Below are 20414 nucleotides of genomic sequence, written 5' to 3' on the forward strand. Positions count from 1 at the left end.
AATGATCCAACAAACTACCAAAAATCCAAATCCTGCACCAAAGCTTCTGTACAGTGGCCACAACACTGGGAAAGCTATGGTGTAGCTCTCATTCTGCAAAAAGACTGGGACTATCACCTATACCCCCCCTTTCATAAAACAGGACGATAGGACGGCTCTGCAAATTGCCTTTAAGTGAGCTATAGGATGACTGGCTATCAGGAAAACTAAAGCATAACAGAAAAAGCGGCTTTTACAAAAAGGTTTTGAAACCTGAAAAACTTGTTCCTGAAGAGGAGAGGATTAAGGTGCCCATAAGAGATCAGCCAGATGCGGAGGCATCATTGTGGAGGCCGCTGCAACAGGAGTACATGCGTTACCCCAGGCTCTGGAGTTCATGGCATAGAGAATGAAGAGGAGCAGGGATCCCAACCAGATGCCTTCAGCAGAAACCACAACTGCAAACATTTCCCCAGTTATCCTGACTGCATCTGACTCAGCTTCAGCATCTCTTCACACACAATGTCTGCCAGCACAACAGGCTAAAGGCATCTGCCAGATCCATGCCTGAACTTGTTTCACCAGGAGAAGCTTCACCAAGATCATTGTTGGTCTGACCTGCCTCCTGCCTGAACAGGGACATGTGGCAGAGGCACCACAAAAGCGCTGCTCTTTAAAGCAGACGTGAACTCAGAACTTCCACTCTGCTCTAAAAGATAAGCAACAGCATAATAACCTTTAAAGAAAAACACTTCTTTGCTACAGCTGATACAAATCCTGCAATAAATGAGGCTGCCATATTTATTTCCTTTTAAACAATACCAGTTGCCTGGCAGCCCTGCTGATCTCTGGCTGCAGTAGTGGCCGAATCACACACCTGAAACAAGCATACAGCTAATCCAGTCTGACTTCAGTCAGAGCACCTGATCTGCATGCTTGTTCAGGGGCTGTGGCTGAAAGTATTAGAGACACAGGATCAGCAGGAGAGTCGGGCAACTGGTATTATTTTAAAAGGAAAAAACAATATCCATTTCAGTTTAGGTTCCCTTTAATGGTGTTGCCTTTGATATATGTTTGAGGCTTTGACCAGGAATCAAGTCCCAGCTCAAGCCAGTACGGAAAACAGTAAGGAGTCTTCGGCCAATGCTCCCTATTGCTCTTGTTCGCCTGTGGAGCGTACACTAAAAGTGGCTGCAGCTGTAGAAGCACCTTGAGTCCACCAGGAGAAAAGTGCAATATAAATGTCTTGTCATTTTCAAAAAAAAAAAAAAAAACAGCTCAGGTTCATTTTATTGCTAAAACTGCAAAACAAAGTATATAGCCGTATGCATGGAAACCATGAGGATATCTATGAAATAATAAAAAGCAGACATCTTTACAGTACGCCAACACCTCTGCAACAGCCAATAGGTGCACACCACCAATCTGTAACTCTAGGTGTAATTAATACCCAGATCACAGGAATACACTAATCTTACCTACAGCTCTGCTATTATATGCAGCTATCAAGTGGAAGCTATCAAGTGGAAGCTATTGCACCCAGCAGCTGAGCATGGATGAAACTGGTCATTAACTATGAATGCTGGGAATTTGCCTACAAATTCTGAGGATGTTCTACATAAGGGTTACATACAGAATCTCTGAATAGAGTCCTCACTTTTCTTAAACAATAAAAGTGAATAATGCATCGCCCAGGCATCTGGAAGACAAGAACAATGGTGAAAGTGTGGTTGGAGTAGGTACTGCTTCTATCCCCTTTACAGAAGATCTTAAAGGACAACTGCAGCGAGACATATATGGAGGCTGCCATATTTATTTCCTTTTAAGCAATAACCAGTTGCTTAGCTATCCTGCTGACCCTCTGCCTCTAATACTTTTAGCCATAGACCCTGAACAAGCATGCAGCAGATCAGAGGTTTCGGACATTGTCCGATCTGACAAGATTAGCGGCATGCTTGTTTCTAGTATTATACAGACACTACTGCAGCAGGGCTGCCAGGCTACTAGTAATGTTTACAAGGAAATAAATATGGCAGCCTCCATATGCTTCTCACTTCTGTTGTCCTTTAAGTCCTCAAATCCATACAATATCCATGGAAAGCAGGTGTTACAACCCCTAATTTACAGCATTTCAAACAAGTCCTTTGGAGGAAAGAAGAAAAATGCACGCAGCAGTCACAACAGGAACACTTACTACTTACAACTGCATAATGCCATCAAATGGTCACAAAACAAAGAGAAAAAATAAACTTACGAGAAGCCCAAGTGTTCTCTCTCCACTCATCCGGCAGGAACATCCCTTTCTGGCCGTCTTTAGAAGGGTCGTCCGGCTCCCAAAACTTTTTAGCTGGTAACAACTATTGAAATTATAAAAACAAAAATAATCATTGCACTCTAGCCTAGTAAAGTAAGATAATGTCATATTTTAGAAAGCATTGCGGTTACATTTGCTAATTTAGGAGAACCAGTCCATGATTCTTCAGAATCTGCATTAATCGGAGTCATCTCAGGACATAATGGGGTTGTTAAAAGGATAGTAAATAAGAGGATGTATGCATACTGTCATATGCAACCCACAGAGAGAATTATTTAAATATAAATAAATAAATCTGATCTGTCTTGGCTTTATTTTAAAAAAAAAGAAGCTAATTGTAGCGCAACAAAAATTGTCACCCGCCATGTGAACTGCAGCTACCAAAAGCGGTAGCCACAATTTACAAACCGGCAGACCTTTTATGCCGCGGGGTTATTACCAAAAGCGGTAGCCACAATTTACAAACCGGCAGACCTTTTATGCCGCGGGGTTAATACTAAAAGCGGTAGCCACTGTTTGCATAGTGACTGACCTTTTAAGTTGCAGGGTGGGGGGTTATTTCCAAAAGTGGTACTTGAAGTTTGCATAGCGGCGGACCTTTTACCTCACAGGTTGTGGGATTTCCACCAAAAGCCGTAGCCGCAGTTTGCATAGCCAGACTGGGGCCATTTTCTGTCATGGGGTAGGGGGTTACTAGTTGCCCGGGGGATATTTCACTATGTTAATGAAGTTGTGGAGTATCGGTACATTTACTGACATTTACTGATGGTCTACTACCGCAATAAAATGCACACTTATCCGGGTGTGAGGAGAACGCCAGCGCATACCACTAAGGCTGCATCTGAAATGACCACCAGCTCAGTGTGCAGCACCTATATAGACTCTCTGCACACTTCACATTCAATTCAGATGCAAATCATATGCAAATCTGCTACTACTTATTATGCAAACAGGAAACTCAGAAGGAGGGGCTGGGAGCAGCTAACCTGATAGTTATACAGTTACATAGTTAAGAAAAAGTGGGGGGGAAGGCTGCGCATCCCTAGACACAAGCTGCAATGGAATGGTTAATCGCACAGGCATACACCGCCTCTATTAGACTGAAAAATGCATGCCCTACATCCAAAACAATGCTAACACTTATTACACTAGGAGGAACTTTAGCTTCCAGTATGGTTTGCATGCAAAGTATACCGTACTAGACACTTGCGCCACGGTGAGGCAGACCTCCGGGCAAGCGACCTAACCTAAATTTAAAACCTTGGGAGCAGCTAAGCAAAAAAAAAGTGCAACTTACATTTTGTTGGAGAGTGAGGAGAACGCCAGCACATACCACGAAGGCTGCATCTGAAATGACCACCAGCTCAGTGTGCATCACCTATATAGACTTTCTGCACACTTCGCATTCAATTCAGCTGCAAATAAGTGTTAGCATAAGTGTTAGCTGCTCCCAGCCCCTCCTGAGTTTCCTGTTTGCATAATAAGTAGTAGCAGATTTGCATATGATTTGCATCTGAATTGAATACGAAGTGTGCAGAGTCTATATAGGTGCTGCACACTGAGCTGGCGGTCATTTCAGATGCAGCCTTAGTGGTATGCGCTGGCGTTCTCGTCGCTCTCCAACAAAATGTAAGTTACATGTTTTTTTGCTTAGCTGCTCAAGGTTTTAAAATTTAGGTTAGGTCACTTTCCCGGAGGTCTGCCTCACCGTGGCGCAAGTGTCTAGTACGGTATACATTGCATGCAAACCATACTGGAAGCTAAAGTTCCTCCTAGTGTAATAAGTGTTAGCATTGTTTTGGATGCAGGGCATGCATTTTTCAGTCTAATAGAGGCGGTGTATGCCTGTGCGATTAACCATTATATTGCAGCATGTGTCTAGGGATGCGCAGCCTTCCCCCCACTTTTTCTTAACTTATCCGGGTGTGTTTTTTGGTTAAGGTGTGCCCAAATTAGCGTGCAGCGCTTTGAAATGTATCCAGAAGTACTGCTCTGGAGTACACTTTATGCATATCTTAGTCTGCCAGAGAAGTTACACATTCTGGTTCTACCCCGGTGTCAGAGTCTCCGACAAAGCAAGTGAAAGGAAGCTTGGGCTGACAGCCTGTGGGAAGGTTTATGAGAGCGCACAGCACTGCCGGGCGTCTCCTGCCACACAGCATCTATCACAGCTTTGAGCCACTGTTCCCCCGGGCACCAGAATGATGCTGACTCTGAGCATACACCTTATAGACTCAGCAGCTTAGTATCAGTGTGACAGGTTTCACTGCTCTCCTAAGTCACTGGACAGTGTTTCAGTTCTGGGTGGATTCTGGCAGAAGGAAGCTGAAACGGTCTCCTGTACCCCGATCACATGTCATATCATGTGAATGGAACAAAGACATGTCGGGATTACACCGCTGCTACAGTGGAGGAAGAAGCAGCCGTACGGACAGCTAACTATGAAAGCTCTCTGCTGCCCGCTCTGCATACCCTGCTAGCCTGGGGAAGACACTTCCCCAGCAGCAGGAAAAATCCGGCCCTGCAGCCAAATAGCTTTACTGTATTTGGCTGCTAAAGGGTTATAGTGGACCTGAACTCTTGCACAGGACACAAGGAAAACAGAGAAATGCACCGTTTAGCCTAATTCCCCCTCATCTGTGATTAATCACAAGTTGTAATTTAATCCCTCACCTGTGTCAGCTGACTGCCACGACAGAGCAGCTAATTGGTAAACACAGGATGTTGACAATATGTCTGCTTCCACGAAAGCAGGAAGTAGGCACATTGCAGATTTATCTTGTAATTTGTAATAGCTGTAACAAAGAAACGTCTTTCTTTAAAGGACTACTGTAGGGGGGGGGGGGGGGGGTGTCGGGGGAAAAGGAGTTGAACTTACCCGGGGCTTCTAATGGTCCCCCACAGACATCCTGTGCCTGCGCAGCCACTCACCGATGCTCCGGCCCCGCCTCCGGTTCAATTCTGGAACTTCCGACTTTAAAGTCTGAAAACCACTGCGCCTGCGTTGCCGTGTCCTCGCTCCCGCTGATGTCACCAGGAGCGTACTGCGCAGGCACAGACCATACTGGGCTTGTGCTATACACTCCTGGTGAGGTCAGCAGGAGCGAGGACATGGCAACGCAGGCGCAGTGGTTTTCAGACTTCCATCCTGAAATTCCATAAATGAACCAGAGGCGGGGCCGGAGCATCGGTGAGTGGCTGCGCGGGCACAGGATGTCTGCGGGAGGCCATTAGAAGCCCCGGGTAAGTTCAACTCATTTTCCCCCCAATCCCCCTACAGTGTTCCTTTAAAGGTTATTATGCTGTTGTGTGTCTTTTAGAACAGAGGAAGTTGAAAATTCAGGTCCGCTTTAAAGAACAAAAAAATCTGTTTTGTTTAAAGCCAGATACAGCCTCTTCTCCCTTTGGGTAGATTATTAACAGCAATGAACAAGCATCAGCTACTAATCTCGTGTTTGCATATTCATCTAATCTTTAAATCAGAGAAACACAAGATGACAAAGGGAAATACGTGTGAGCAGCACTCCCGGCGTGTAACGCAGCATGTACAGTGGTGGCAGCACTATTAGCAGGAGGCTGCACAGAGGATAAATGACACATGAAGCATGTATAGCACAAGTGACCGTGTGACGCACTCACCTCCCCCATTCCTCGAGATTCTAACGCCAGAGCCTGAAAGTCATGATTCAAGTCGTCTGCAGACCTCACCTAGAAACGAGAGAAACAGCGCTGTAATTCTAGCCAGGCTGTCTCCACAGGCTCCCAGCATAAACAATGTCCTCACGCCGCCACTGAGCCCCAGCAGGCAGCGTTATATAAAGGAGGCAGAGGAGGATCTGCTGGGGTCATTGGTGGCCAGCAGCAAGGCAGGAGGTGGTAGAGGGAACAGCACTGTGCAGGGAGGACTGGTCTCTGCTGCTTGTACAGGATCTGCTGGGGACAGTGGTGGTCAGCAGCAAGGCTTCAGGTGGTAGAGGGAACAGCGCTGTGCAGGGAGGACTGGTCTCTGCTGCTTGTACAGGATCTGCTGGGGACAGTGGTGGCCAGCAGCAAGGAAGGAGGTGGTAGAGGGAACAGCGCTGTGCAGGGAGGACTGGTCTCTGCTGCTTGTACAGGATCTGCTGGGGACAGTGGTGGCCAGCAGCAAGGCAGGAGGTGGTAGAGGGAACAGCACTGTGCAGGGAGGACTGGTCTCTGCTGCTTGTACAGGATCTGCTGGGGACAGTGGTGGCCAGCAGCAAGGCAGGAGGTGGTAGAGGAAACAGCGCTGTGCAGGGAGGACTGGTCTCTGCTGCTTGTACAGGATCGGCTGGGGACAGTGGTGGCCAGCAGCAAGGAAGGAGGTGGTAGAGGGAACAGCGCTGTGCAGGGAGGGCTGGTCTCTGCTGCTTGTACAGGATCTGCTGGGGACAGTGGTGGCCAGCAGCAAGGCAGGAGGTGGTAGAGGGAACAGCACTGTGCAGGGAGGACTGGTCTCTGCTGCTTGTACAGGATCTGCTGGGGACAGTGGTGGTCAGCAGCAAGGAAGGAGGTGGTAGAGGGAACAGCGCTGTGCAGGGAGGACTGGTCTCTGCTGCTTGTACAGGATCTGCTGGGGACAGTGGTGGCCAGCAGCAAGGCAGGAGGTGGTAGAGGGAACAGCACTGTGCAGGGAGGACTGGTCTCTGCTGCTTGTACAGGATCTGCTGGGGACAGTGGTGGCCAGCAGCAAGGCAGGAGGTGGTAGAGGGAACAGCGCTGTGCAGGGAGGACTGGTCTCTGCTGCTTGTACAGGATCTGCTGGGGACAGTGGTGGTCAGCAGCAAGGCAGGAGGTGGTAGAGGGAACAGCGCTGTGCAAGGAGGAGGACTGGTCTCTGCTGCTTGTACAGGATCTGCTGGGGACAGTGGTGGCCAGCAGCAAGGCAGGAGGTGGTAGAGGGAACAGCGCTGTGCAGGGAGGACTGGTCTCTGCTGCTTGTACAGGATCTGCTGGGGACAGTGGTGGCCAGCAGCAAGGCAGGAGGTGGTAGAGGGAACAGCGCTGTGCAGGGAGGACTGGTCTCTGCTGCTTGTACAGGATCTGCTGGGGACAGTGGTGGCCAGCAGCAAGGCTTCAGGTAGTAGAGGGAACAGCGCTGTGCAGGAAGGACTGGTCTCTGCTGCTTGTACAGGATCTGCTGGGGACAGTGGTGGCCAGCAGCAAGGCAGGAGGTGGTAGAGGGAACAGCGCTGTGCAAGGAGGAGGACTGGTCTCTGCTGCTTGTACAGGATCTGCTGGGGTCAGTGGTGGTCGGCAGCAAGGCAGGAGGTGGTAGAGGGAACAGCGCTGTGCAGGGAGGACTGGTCTCTGCTGCTTGTACAGGATCTGCTGGGGTCAGTGGTGGTCGGCAGCAGGGCTTCAGGTAGTAGAGGGAACAGCTCTGTGCAGGGAGGACTGGTCTCTGCTGCTTGTACAGGATCTGCTGGGGACAGTGGTGGCCAGCAGCAAGGCAGGAGGTGGTAGAGGGAACAGCGCTGTGCAGGGAGGACTGGTCTCTGCTGCTTGTACAGGATCTGCTGGGGACAGTGGTGGCCAGCAGCAAGGCAGGAGGTGGTAGAGGGAACAGCTCTGTGCAGGGAGGACTGGTCTCTGCTGCTTGTACAGGATCTGCTGGGGACAGTGGTGGCCAGCAGCAAGGCAGGAGGTGGTAGAGGGAACAGCGCTGTGCAGGGAGGACTGGTCTCTGCTGCTTGTACAGGATCTGCTGGGGACAGTGGTGGTCAGCAGCAAGGCAGGAGGTGGTAGAGGGAACAGCACTGTGCAGGGAGGACTGGTCTCTGCTGCTTGTACAGGATCTGCTGGGGACAGTGGTGGCCAGCAGCAAGGCAGGAGGTGGTAGAGGGAACAGCGCTGTGCAGGGAGGACTGGTCTCTGCTGCTTGTACAGGATCTGCTGGGGACAGTGGTGGCCAGCAGCAAGGCTTCAGGTAGTAGAGGGAACAGCGCTGTGCAGGAAGGACTGGTCTCTGCTGCTTGTACAGGATCTGCTGGGGACAGTGGTGGCCAGCAGCAAGGCAGGAGGTGGTAGAGGGAACAGCGCTGTGCAAGGAGGAGGACTGGCCTCTGCTGCTTGTACAGGATCTGCTGGGGTCAGTGGTGGTCGGCAGCAAGGCAGGAGGTGGTAGAGGGAACAGCGCTGTGCAGGGAGGACTGGTCTCTGCTGCTTGTACAGGATCTGCTGGGGTCAGTGGTGGTCGGCAGCAAGGCAGGAGGTGGTAGAGGGAACAGCGCTGTGCAGGGAGGACTGGTCTCTGCTGCTTGTACAGGATCTGCTGGGGTCAGTGGTGGTCGGCAGCAGGGCTTCAGGTAGTAGAGGGAACAGCTCTGTGCAGGGAGGACTGGTCTCTGCTGCTTGTACAGGATCTGCTGGGGACAGTGGTGGCCAGCAGCAAGGCAGGAGGTGGTAGAGGGAACAGCGCTGTGCAGGGAGGACTGGTCTCTGCTGCTTGTACAGGATCTGCTGGGGACAGTGGTGGCCAGCAGCAAGGCTTCAGGTGGTAGAGGGAACAGCGCTGTGCAGGGAGGACTGGTCTCTGCTGCTTGTACAGGATCTGCTGGGGACAGTGGTGGCCAGCAGCAAGGCTTCAGGTAGTAGAGGGAACAGCGCTGTGCAGGAAGGACTGGTCTCTGCTGCTTGTACAGGATCTGCTGGGGACAGTGGTGGCCAGCAGCAAGGCAGGAGGTGGTAGAGGGAACAGCGCTGTGCAAGGAGGAGGACTGGTCTCTGCTGCTTGTACAGGATCTGCTGGGGTCAGTGGTGGTCGGCAGCAAGGCAGGAGGTGGTAGAGGGAACAGCGCTGTGCAGGGAGGACTGGTCTCTGCTGCTTGTACAGGATCTGCTGGGGACAGTGGTGGCCAGCAGCAAGGCAGGAGGTGGTAGAGGGAACAGCTCTGTGCAGGGAGGACTGGTCTCTGCTGCTTGTACAGGATCTGCTGGGGACAGTGGTGGCCAGCAGCAAGGCAGGAGGTGGTAGAGGGAACAGCGCTGTGCAGGGAGGACTGGTCTCTGCTGCTTGTACAGGATCTGCTGGGGACAGTGGTGGTCAGCAGCAAGGCAGGAGGTGGTAGAGGGAACAGCACTGTGCAGGGAGGACTGGTCTCTGCTGCTTGTACAGGATCTGCTGGGGACAGTGGTGGCCAGCAGCAAGGCAGGAGGTGGTAGAGGGAACAGCGCTGTGCAGGGAGGACTGGTCTCTGCTGCTTGTACAGGATCTGCTGGGGACAGTGGTGGCCAGCAGCAAGGCTTCAGGTAGTAGAGGGAACAGCGCTGTGCAGGAAGGACTGGTCTCTGCTGCTTGTACAGGATCTGCTGGGGACAGTGGTGGCCAGCAGCAAGGCAGGAGGTGGTAGAGGGAACAGCGCTGTGCAGGGAGGACTGGTCTCTGCTGCTTGTACAGGATCTGCTGGGGACAGTGGTGGTCAGCAGCAAGGCAGGAGGTGGTAGAGGGAACAGCACTGTGCAGGGAGGACTGGTCTCTGCTGCTTGTACAGGATCTGCTGGGGACAGTGGTGGCCAGCAGCAAGGCAGGAGGTGGTAGAGGGAACAGCGCTGTGCAGGGAGGACTGGTCTCTGCTGCTTGTACAGGATCTGCTGGGGACAGTGGTGGCCAGCAGCAAGGCTTCAGGTAGTAGAGGGAACAGCGCTGTGCAGGAAGGACTGGTCTCTGCTGCTTGTACAGGATCTGCTGGGGACAGTGGTGGCCAGCAGCAAGGCAGGAGGTGGTAGAGGGAACAGCGCTGTGCAAGGAGGACGACTGGTCTCTGCTGCTTGTACAGGATCTGCTGGGGTCAGTGGTGGTCGGCAGCAAGGCAGGAGGTGGTAGAGGGAACAGCGCTGTGCAGGGAGGACTGGTCTCTGCTGCTTGTACAGGATCTGCTGGGGTCAGTGGTGGTCGGCAGCAAGGCAGGAGGTGGTAGAGGGAACAGCGCTGTGCAGGGAGGACTGGTCTCTGCTGCTTGTACAGGATCTGCTGGGGTCAGTGGTGGTCGGCAGCAGGGCTTCAGGTAGTAGAGGGAACAGCTCTGTGCAGGGAGGACTGGTCTCTGCTGCTTGTACAGGATCTGCTGGGGACAGTGGTGGCCAGCAGCAAGGCAGGAGGTGGTAGAGGGAACAGCGCTGTGCAGGGAGGACTGGTCTCTGCTGCTTGTACAGGATCGGCTGGGGACAGTGGTGGCCAGCAGCAAGGCAGGAGGTGGTAGAGGGAACAGCACTGTGCAGGGAGGACTGGTCTCTGCTGCTTGTACAGGATCTGCTGGGGTCAGTGGTGTTCAGCAGCAAGGCAGGAGGTGTTAGAGGGAACAGCTCTGTGCAGGGAGGACTGGTCTCTGCTGCTTGTACAGGATCTGCTGGGGTCAGTGGTGGTCAGCAGCAAGGCAGGAGGTGTTAGAGGGAACAGCTCTGTGCAGGGAGGACTGGTCTCTGCTGCTTGTACACAGATAGATTTCACTTTTACTATGAGGCTGAGTCACACCACAGATATTACATGGGGCTTTTAGTGACTTTCCAGTAAGGAAGGGAATTTTGGGAAGCCCAACCAAGACACAACAGGGCCCTTACATCCAGCATGAACACATTCTTACATTGTATAGAATGGGGATGGTCAAGGAGATGAAAATCTTGCGGCAGATTGTTTGCAGCTTGATAGTGGTCCAGGCATTTGATTGGACACACATTCAAGCAGCATAGATTTGCATAAACTTAAACGTTGCCCCAATTCAACTGACCATTCTCAGCGCCAGGGCTGTGGAGTCTGAGTTGGAGCAATTTTGGGCACCCGGAGTTGGAGTCGGAGTTTCATAAACTGAGGCGTCTGAGTCTGTAGATTTTTGTACCGACTCCACAGCCTTGCTCAGCGCAATTTTTTTTCTTTTCTTTTACACGGATGAAGATTTTACAGGATCAAAAATTAAACTACCACTTCAGCGAAAAAAGTAACCAGTTAAAATCTGACTGAACTGACCGGTTTTGCACTAGTCCATCTCCTCATAGGGGATTCTCAGGGTTTTCTTTGTTTTAAAAAGCATTTCCTGAACGGCAGTTTAACCGCTAAAATAGTAAAATACCTGCCAGCTTCCCTACTCACTTGCACACTATTTTGATCAACACCACTAGGAATTACCTAGTAATTATAGCCATGAATGTCCTTCAATGCAAGGAAAGCACCCAATTAAGTTAACTGTAAAAGTGTCAGTAACTAGTAAACTTTTCAGAACTATAAACTTCTCAAACAAATGCCTGGTACACACCGTGCAAGTTGCCATCAGATAGACGGGTTGAATCGATTACTTCTGATTTTCTGTTCACTTCTATACAAAATCAATCAGAGAAACAGGAATCAGAAATCAGATTGAACCTGTCGGAAATAATAGTTTTGATCCGTAAACTGCATGATGTGGACCAGGCATAAGGGTGCATAGTGATCAGTTGCATGGCAGTATAACTCTGCATGTCAACTCACTGCCCACACAATTCTATGGGCCTGTTCACAGTATTGATGGGTATGAAATTCCATGGTATGATACCAGTCTAAAAAAATACCACGGTATACAGTATTATACATTTACCCCCCCCAATGGTGGGGTGCCCCACTCCCTTAACATGCATATGATTAAGTCACTGGGAGATGTGGGCACCGGGTAAAACTGTAAAAAGGCTCACCCTGCTCCTGCAAAAGTCCTGGTGGCATTAGAGATAGGCGTAGCCAATAATAGGTGGCTGCAGCATAGGTAGCCAGGGATAGGTGTAGCCAATAATAGGTAGCCGCAGCATAGGTAGCCAGGGATAGGTGTAGCCAATAATAGGTAGCCGCAGCATAGGTCATCAGGGATAGGTGTAGCCAATAATAGGTAGCCGCAGCATAGGTAGCCAGGGCTAGGTGTAGCCAATAATAGGTAGCTGCAGCAAAGGTCGCCAGGGATAGGTGTAGCCAGTTGTAGGTGGCTGCAGCATAGGTAGACAGGGATGGGTGTAGCCAGTAGTAGGTGGCTGCAGCATAGGTAGCCAGGGATTGGTGTACCAGTAGTAGGTGCTCGCAGCATAGGTCGCCAGGGATAGGTGTAGCCAGTAGTATGTGGCTGCAGCATAGGTAGACAGGGATAGGTGTAGCCAATAGTAGGTGGCAGCAGCATAGGTAGACAGGGATAGGTGTAGCCAATAGTAGGTGGCAGCAGCATAGGTAGACAGGGATAGGTGTAGCCAGTAGTAGGTGGCCGCAGTATAGGTAGCCCGGGATAGGTGTAGCCAGTAGTAGGTGGCAGCAGCATAGGTAGACAGGGATGGGTGTAGCCAGTAATAGGTGGCCGCAGCATAGGTAGCCGGGGATAGGTGTAGCCAGTAGTAGGTGGCCGCAGCATAGGTAGCCAGGGATAGGTGTAGCCAGTAATAGGTGGCCGCAGCATAGGTAGCCGGGGATAGGTGTAGCCAGTAATAGGTGGCCGCAGCATAGGTAGCCAGGGATAGGTGTAGCCAGTAATAGGTGGCCGCAGCATAGGTAGCCAGGGATAGGTGTAGCCAGTAATAGGTGGCCGCAGCATAGGTAGCCAGGGATAGGTGTAGCCAGTAGTAGGTGGCTGCAGCATAGGTAGCCAGGGATGGGTGTAGCCAGTAGTAGGTGGCCGTAGCATAGGTAGCCAGGGATAGGTGAAGCCAGTAGTAAGTGTCCACAGCATAGGTAGAGAGGGATAGGTGTAGCCAGTAGTAGGTGGCAGCAGCATAGGTAGACAGGGATAGGTGTAGCCAGTAGTAGGTGGCCAGGTATAGCCAGTAGTAGGTGGCTGCAGCATAGGTAGCCCGGGATAGGTGTAGCCAGTAGTAGGTGGCCGCAGCATAGGTAGCCAGGGATAGGTGTAGCCAGTAGTAGGTGGCAGCAGCATAGGTAGAGAGGGATAGGTGTAGCCAGTAGTAGGTGGCCGCAGCATAGGTAGCCAGGGATAGGTGTAGCCAGTAACAGAAGATGAAAAACATTCTCCTATGAGAAAACTCAAGAGAAAAATGCAATTGCATATGGGCCAATGTGTGAATTCACTCTAAAGCCTGTTGAGCTGAGCCTTGGAACAAAGATACTGTGCATAACAAAAAAACAAAAATAAAAAAACATGTGAATCTAAGTATATCCCAAAGTGTAAGGAGAAAGAAGAGCGCAATACTCAAAATGAAAAACACATGGACTTTAATAAAAATTAGTAACAAACACCTTAAAAGCACAAACGACAGGTTTAGTTCCAAGTGGTTTTGATGAAAACAGTCAGTATAAATGTGTGCACTACCAATCTAGAAGAACATCCACTAGAGACCCTAAGAAAAACTAGAAAAAAAAATCCATGTAATTGGTCCCTGGTGGGTTTAATATTTGGAGCATAAGAGCCGTATCATAAAAAGCAAGTTGATAAAGTAAAAAATGCTGTGAATGCTGTAGGGCCCGTTCACACTATGCCAGCTGCATTTTATCACAGTAACGCACTGCCTATCGCTAGCAGCAATCATTCATTTTTAACAGAGGATCGTGCACAATCACGCACGCACATGCGGCAGCGAATGGCAATTTTTAATGTAGGGCGTAGATTCTACGTCCTGAAACGTACAGCATCACTAATAACGTACAATCTATGGCCTGGAATGTAAACTAGATAAAGATTGCAGCAAACCGTGCTGGGGAAGATGGTCCTACAAACAGAGTGAAAACTAGTTGGACATCTCGAAACCACTGGGCGGAAAAAACCTGAAAGTAAACAGGTTCACTGGGGACCCTTCCTGAAAAGGTGAGTATGTTTTTCTCTCCATGTTTTAGATTAGCTATGTCTGCTTGTCATTAGGGATTATTAATGAGATGCAAATCTCTCCTAACATTCAAATTTTATGTAAATGATATGCTGCTTGACATTGGTCCAATCAGAATAGCTTCCTGTCAAATCATATTGATGATCCCTACTTGTTATGCTTCAGTACAAAAAAAAAAAAAAAAAAGGAAAGAATAGGCTCTTGTTACAAGAAAGGTGAGAAGCTCGGGGTACATACCGAAGTCTCCACGCTATCCCCTGTCGGCCAGCGGTGCTTGTTTGTGTATCCGTTCACCTGTTCTCCGGCTTGCCTCTGGAAGAAGTACCCCACCGTGGCGTCATCCTGAGAGCGGCCGCTCAGAGGTACCTGTGCGCTGGAAGCACCGGGAGGAATGGCATGCGGATTGCTTGTTCCTGCGGAGGGGACCATCCCCACTCCAACCCCGAGTGCCTCCTGCCCATTGCTTGCATGCATTATTCCTCTCGTCTCTTGCCAAGCCACTTCATTCATGCCTACAACGCATGGAACGTTCATCCCACATAGGCACCTGCAAAGACAAGACAACGGAACATTCAGATAGGAGGACAACTTGTGAGGGATAAAAAGCTACAATGTTATGTAAGATATGTCCCATCACCCAGTGTTCTCCCCAGAATCTTTTTTTTCCAGACAGGTGGCATGAAAAAGTGGCCGGATGGGGCGCGACAGGGAAAAGCAGGACCGGTGCAACTCTGCTTACAGCATAGGAGGAGGCGAGCCAATGACAGCCAGGTGTTCATCAAAGTTAGCCAGATGGAGCACCCGGCTAAAAAGAGCCTGGGGAGAACACTGACCCGAAACTACATTTAAGTGGTATGGTCCGGTGTTAGTCGAGGAGCAGAAATGCAGACATCAAACCAACGTACATTGATTCCAGTGATACCTTTATTGACTAACTATACATGGTTTATTGCAAGCTTTCAAAACTGTTTCTTCTTAAAGGGGAACTTCAGCCTAAACATAGTCGTTAAGTTGAATTAGTTATGTTAATTAAAATAGATAGGTAAAATATAATCTCTTACAAGCCCTGTTTTAAAAGAACAGGCAAATGTTTGTGATTTCATGGGGCAGCCATCTTTTTGGTTGAAAGAAAGTGATGGAGCATGAGACAGTTCCAACTGTCCTGTGTCCTGATCACCCCTCCCAGTTGCGTGCGCTAGGCTACAAATCTCAAATTAAAAAAAAAAAAAAAAAAAAATTGCCCCAAAACAGCAGAAGGAGAACATCAGAAATCCCATCATGCTTTGCACAGCATCAGGGGAAAAATGCCCGGGCAGTTTTTTTCTGTGCAGCTAAAAATGAGGCTTGGGTAAGAAAAGTTCTGATGCTGTGAAACTACCAAGCCTTTTCAGTGCTGCTGAGTAGATTTTTAGTCTGGATGTTCACTTTAAGGCATTATACAAAACTGGATCATAACTGTACGGTTCTGATACATCAGGAACAACACTAACAAAATACCTGAGCATTGTTCAGCCTGCTAAATTACTGAAGAGGGAAAAGCCTATGTTAGGGAAAGCCGGCACAGACAGCAGATTCTCAGCCCACACCTTACAAATGACCATTATGGGTGGTGTCTACCATTTGTACCTAGCCTTATGACACCCATTCAAACAAAAATTCACATAATTCAAAGCCCTGCATAGACTGGATAATTAAAACCTAACTTATTTTTACCTAAAAACTAGGCTTTTTGTACTCGAAATAGAGGTTAACGATGTCAGAAGATTCTATCGTTTAGCCCCAATGATGACCGTCCGGTCTATTGGGTATCACAGAGCTACTTCCTCAATGTCCCGCTCTCTATGAATGATTGTCTACAAATACCACATGTTTCCCCCGCACAACTAGGGGGCTTGGTCAGTGGACATATAATGTGCTCAGAGAGCATAAACTATACATAAACATTCATAACATTTTCAGCATAGACGCGCTTCTAGGAGTACAAGCTAGCTGGTCTAGAGGCTAGCGACAGCCCCAGTCTGCCACCCAAAAGACTGGATACCATCTCTCCCAGGAGACAGTGCTCTTATGCATGTTCAAGGCTTTAGTATACACCATACAATGTCCTGCCAGACAGGTCAAATACATCATTTCCGACAGATACCCGATTATTTTTCTGATCGATTTTACGATCACTTCTATACAAAACGGTTCAGAAAAACTATCAAAAATCAGATCGGACCTGTTGCAAATAACCTTTTTGACCCGTCTATCGGACGGGAAATTGCATGGTGTGTGTACCAGGCATGAGGGCCCGTTTCCAATTGTGTGGTGGGAATCGCGGCGGTAAAAATTTGCATGCAAATGCGAATTTCGCATGCGGTTATATGCGAATTTTCATGCAAATTCGCATAAGATTTCGCATGGATGACGATGTATGAATTTAACCATGGTGGTGCCTGTGTGCTTTTCCATTGATTCCATGCGAAATCGTATGCGAATTTGCATGAAAATTTGCATACCAATACCGCATGCAAATTCCCTATTAAATACATCGTATGCGATTCGCATAGCGGTATGCGAATTCTGAGGGCTCTGCCGTGCAGATTTTTTCTGCACAGAAAAACACAAAGGAATCCTGACAAGTGGAAACAGTCCCATCCACTTGTATTGGCTATGCGAATTTGCATGCGGCAAACGCATGCGAATTCGCGATAGTGGAAACGGGTCCTTAGAGTGACCCGTCAGTTGTATTACTGAATGTCAAATGAGCACTACTACCTGTCATTATTATCCCCCACTATGGGGCGCTAGACTACAGGGGAAGTAAGAGACTAGCTTCCGATTGCAATGAATGATACTCAACAAGTAACTTCAGAATTCAAAAGCTACACAAATACATTACATACAGGCAGTGTATTCATGAGGGAATATCCATATACACCTACATAAAGCTCAACACCCCAGCAAATCTGATCCCATCCTTATTTATAGCTGCCCAACTATTTAAAGGTTACTTCAAATGTAGCTCTTCATCATGGTGTGTAAAGCACTTATGCACGATATAGATACAGAGCCTATTAATAGCCGCAAGAGATCTTTATGGACCACAATGCTTTGGTGCATACGGGGGGGGGGGGGGGGACAGAGAACTAATGATGAAAACACACAAGTCACCAGAGATGGACGTGGCGCTCCTGCTGATGCAAATCCCCCCAATGTCAGCAGAGTTAATTGACCGGTGCCGCGTCTTACAAGACGAATAGTGCGCGCTCCCCCTCGCGTCACCTGGAGCTTACTGCACAGGCGCAGTACGAAGTCTTCTTGTACTGTGCCTGCACAGTAAGCTCCCGGTGACATGCGGGGGAGCGAGCAGGCGTTGGATCAGATGCCGCATTAGACCGGGAGCGGCAGCGGGGAATGGCGGAGCGTTGGAGGATGGCGTGGTACACTACAGCATCCCCCCCCCCCCCCCCCCAAGAAAACCCATTCAAGTCAGCCGATAATGACCGCCTCAGCCAACTATCAGGTGTGTGTACGGCAGCCAACATCCTGCAACCGATTTGCTGTGCAGATCTACTCAATTACAACAATGCCGATCCAATTATCTGTGCCACTCCCCCATCCGCCGAGTGATGTCACACACGCACTGCTAGTAATCCCTCTGTCCCCCCCCCCCCCCCCGCATAGCAACACATTGAGTCGTCAGTCATAGCTGACAAGTGTGTGCAGCCCGGCCCAGCGATGTAGCCCCAAGGAGATCAGGACCTGATGCCCGCCGAGCGACATCCTTTACCCACACACAGTAATGGCCCGTTTCCACTATTGCGGTACGGAATCGCCGTATATCACCGCTGACGAAATCGGATGAGATTCTGCATGCGGTTTTTGCCACGATTTCGCATAGGCAGGGTATATGCAATTTTAACCATGTCAATGCCTGTGTCAATTTACATTACTTTCAATGCAAAATCGCAGGAAAAACGCATGCAAAATCCACATGCAATTACCCTATTAAATACATTGCCTGCGATTCGCCTGCATTCCACACGCAGGCGAATTCTGCAGGGTCTACCGTGCAGAAAAATCCTGCACAGAAAAACGCAAATGAAAACTGACAAGAGGAAACAGTCCCATCCACTTGTATTGCCTATGCGAATCCGCGCTAGTGGGAACGGGCCCTTATATTACCTTACTTCAACTAAGTACAGCTATTTTGCATTGCAACGTGTCTTTGTATAAATTGAAAATGGGAGGGGAGGGGGGAGAGAAGAGAGATTCTCATGAGAAACGTTCTTGGCGCACAGAACACTTCCTGCCTTGAACTTTAACTTAAACCACATCAAACCAGGTGGACACATTTCACAGAATGTATGAGATAACAGCTTTATGGATGTGAAAACCCCTATGTACTTAAGAATTTTTCAGTTGAAGTAAACTTTGCACAAAAATAAAAAGTGTTTAGTTTAACACAGTAGACTAAATACGCAGAAATCCAAATTTGTGAAGGTTTTGTACAGGACCGAAAAGCTAATTTAATTTTGTGTGCTCACTTCCTGTAGAAAGAAAGCAAGTAATTATGTGCTTTTGTCTGTTACTGTAACTTATTCAGATGACAGACTTAAAGAGGAACTCCAGTGAAAATAATGTAATAAAAAAGTGCTTCATTTTTACAATAATAATGTATAAATGATTTAGTCAGTGTTTGCCCATTGTAAAATCTTTTAAATCTCTGATTTACAGTCTGACATTTATTACATTGTTACATTTTTACTGTTTGCAGGTGATGTAGCTGCTGCATGCTTTTTTGGCAGTTGGAAACAGCTGTAACCAGCTATTTCCACAATGCAACAAGGTTCACAGACAGGAAACTGCCGGGAGTACCACGGTCCACAGAGTTTCTCGTGGGAGGGGTTTCACCACAATATCAGTCATAAAGCGCCCCCTGATTGTCTGTTTGTGAAAAGGAATATATTTTTCATGTAAAAGGGGGTATCCGCTACTGATTGGGATAAAGTTCAATTCTTGGTCGGAGTTTCTCTTTAAGGTGCCTATACATCTAGCAATGCATGGGAAGATCGACATTGGGGGTAGATCCCTCTCTGATCGAATAATCACAGAGGGATCTGTTGCCTGCCCATACATCTCAGGCCGATTCCTGACAAGTTTCAGCATGAATCCTCTCAGAAATCTGTCTAGCGCCAATGTCTGCCCCTCAAGTTTAAAGATGTCCCCCTGGTGACCATGCTCTCCAAAATCTCACCTTTCTGCCAGCTCCCTTCCTGACCATCACTGCAATTACCTAAAACACATGGTACCAGACACGTGTGGAGCCACATGGTACAGGCTATCGTGGAGAAGGCCAGGAATAGTGCTGGTGGACAGGTGGGATTTTAGAACACTGCACAAGCCAGTGACTTTCAATACGGAATCACAAGCGTTGTGTGGAAAAAAAAAAATACACACAATCGCAAAGATTTACTGAAATGCAGCAGGCCCACAGGATAGCATTACTTGAGTTTGCGATTTTGCATTGCAGGAAAACCGCCTTTGGTTTTTAACAAGTGTGACCCCTGCCTTAGACCCAGGGCTGTGGAGTCGGTACAAAAATCTTCCAACTCCGACTCCTCAGTTTATGAAACCTCCGACTCCAGTTATCCAAAATTGCTCCGACTCCACAGCCTTGGTTAGACCGACAGCATGTCACCTTGTACAAGAATCAATGAAAAATAGAGCTCAACAACACTGTCCTGTGCAAAACTACAGAGCTAAATTTGTTTTAAAGAGAACCCGAGGTGTGTTTAAAAAATGTTATCTGCATACAGAGGCTGGATCTGCCTATACAGCCCAGCCTCTGTTGCTATCCCAAACCCCCCTAAGGTCCCCCTGCACTCCCCCATAAATCACAGCCGTGCTGTGAGGCTGTGTTTACATCTGTAGTGTCAGTCTTAGCTGGTAAAAACGCATGCGCTTGTGCGCGCTTTCTGTGCGTTGCGCTTCTTTAAGGCACATTTTGCTTAATGTAGCAGTAGTCAAAGCTTTGTTTTTCTCCGTAAATTTATTTTTTCCCAAATAGGGGTAAAAACCGCATGCGCTTCTATGCGCTTAAAAAGCGCACCCATTCACTTGCATTGATGTGCGCTTTGCAGCTCAACGAACAAATGCATGCAACCCTACGTTTTTGTAACGCTGCTCAGCGCAGCGCATAGATGTGAACCAGCTACATTTAATTACATAGAAAAATCAATACCTTGCTGATCGCACAGGGCAGAGCGCTGTGAAAAGCGCACAGAAACGGCCCTGATGTGGATGAGGCCTTAAAGGGAAGGCACAATAAAAATAATAA

The 20414-nt window shown here is 48.7% G+C and overlaps 1 protein-coding gene across 1 annotated transcript in view; it reads right to left on the bottom strand.

The window, feature by feature from the left end:
• PUM2 (pumilio RNA binding family member 2) overlaps positions 1–20414 on the bottom strand; it is a 134050-nt gene that overhangs the window by 73022 nt on the left and 40614 nt on the right. The window contains exons 2-4 of the mRNA XM_068280205.1: positions 14327–14636; positions 5933–6001; positions 2234–2336 (exon numbers count right to left, since the gene is read on the bottom strand). Coding sequence (XP_068136306.1) covers positions 2234–2336; positions 5933–6001; positions 14327–14623 — 469 coding nt within the window. The 5' untranslated portion in view covers positions 14624–14636. The remainder of the gene's footprint in view (positions 1–2233; positions 2337–5932; positions 6002–14326; positions 14637–20414) is intronic.

The sequence above is a fragment of the Hyperolius riggenbachi genome, chromosome 4 (genome assembly GCF_040937935.1).
Source record: "Hyperolius riggenbachi isolate aHypRig1 chromosome 4, aHypRig1.pri, whole genome shotgun sequence".
NCBI lineage: Eukaryota > Metazoa > Chordata > Amphibia > Anura > Hyperoliidae > Hyperolius > Hyperolius riggenbachi.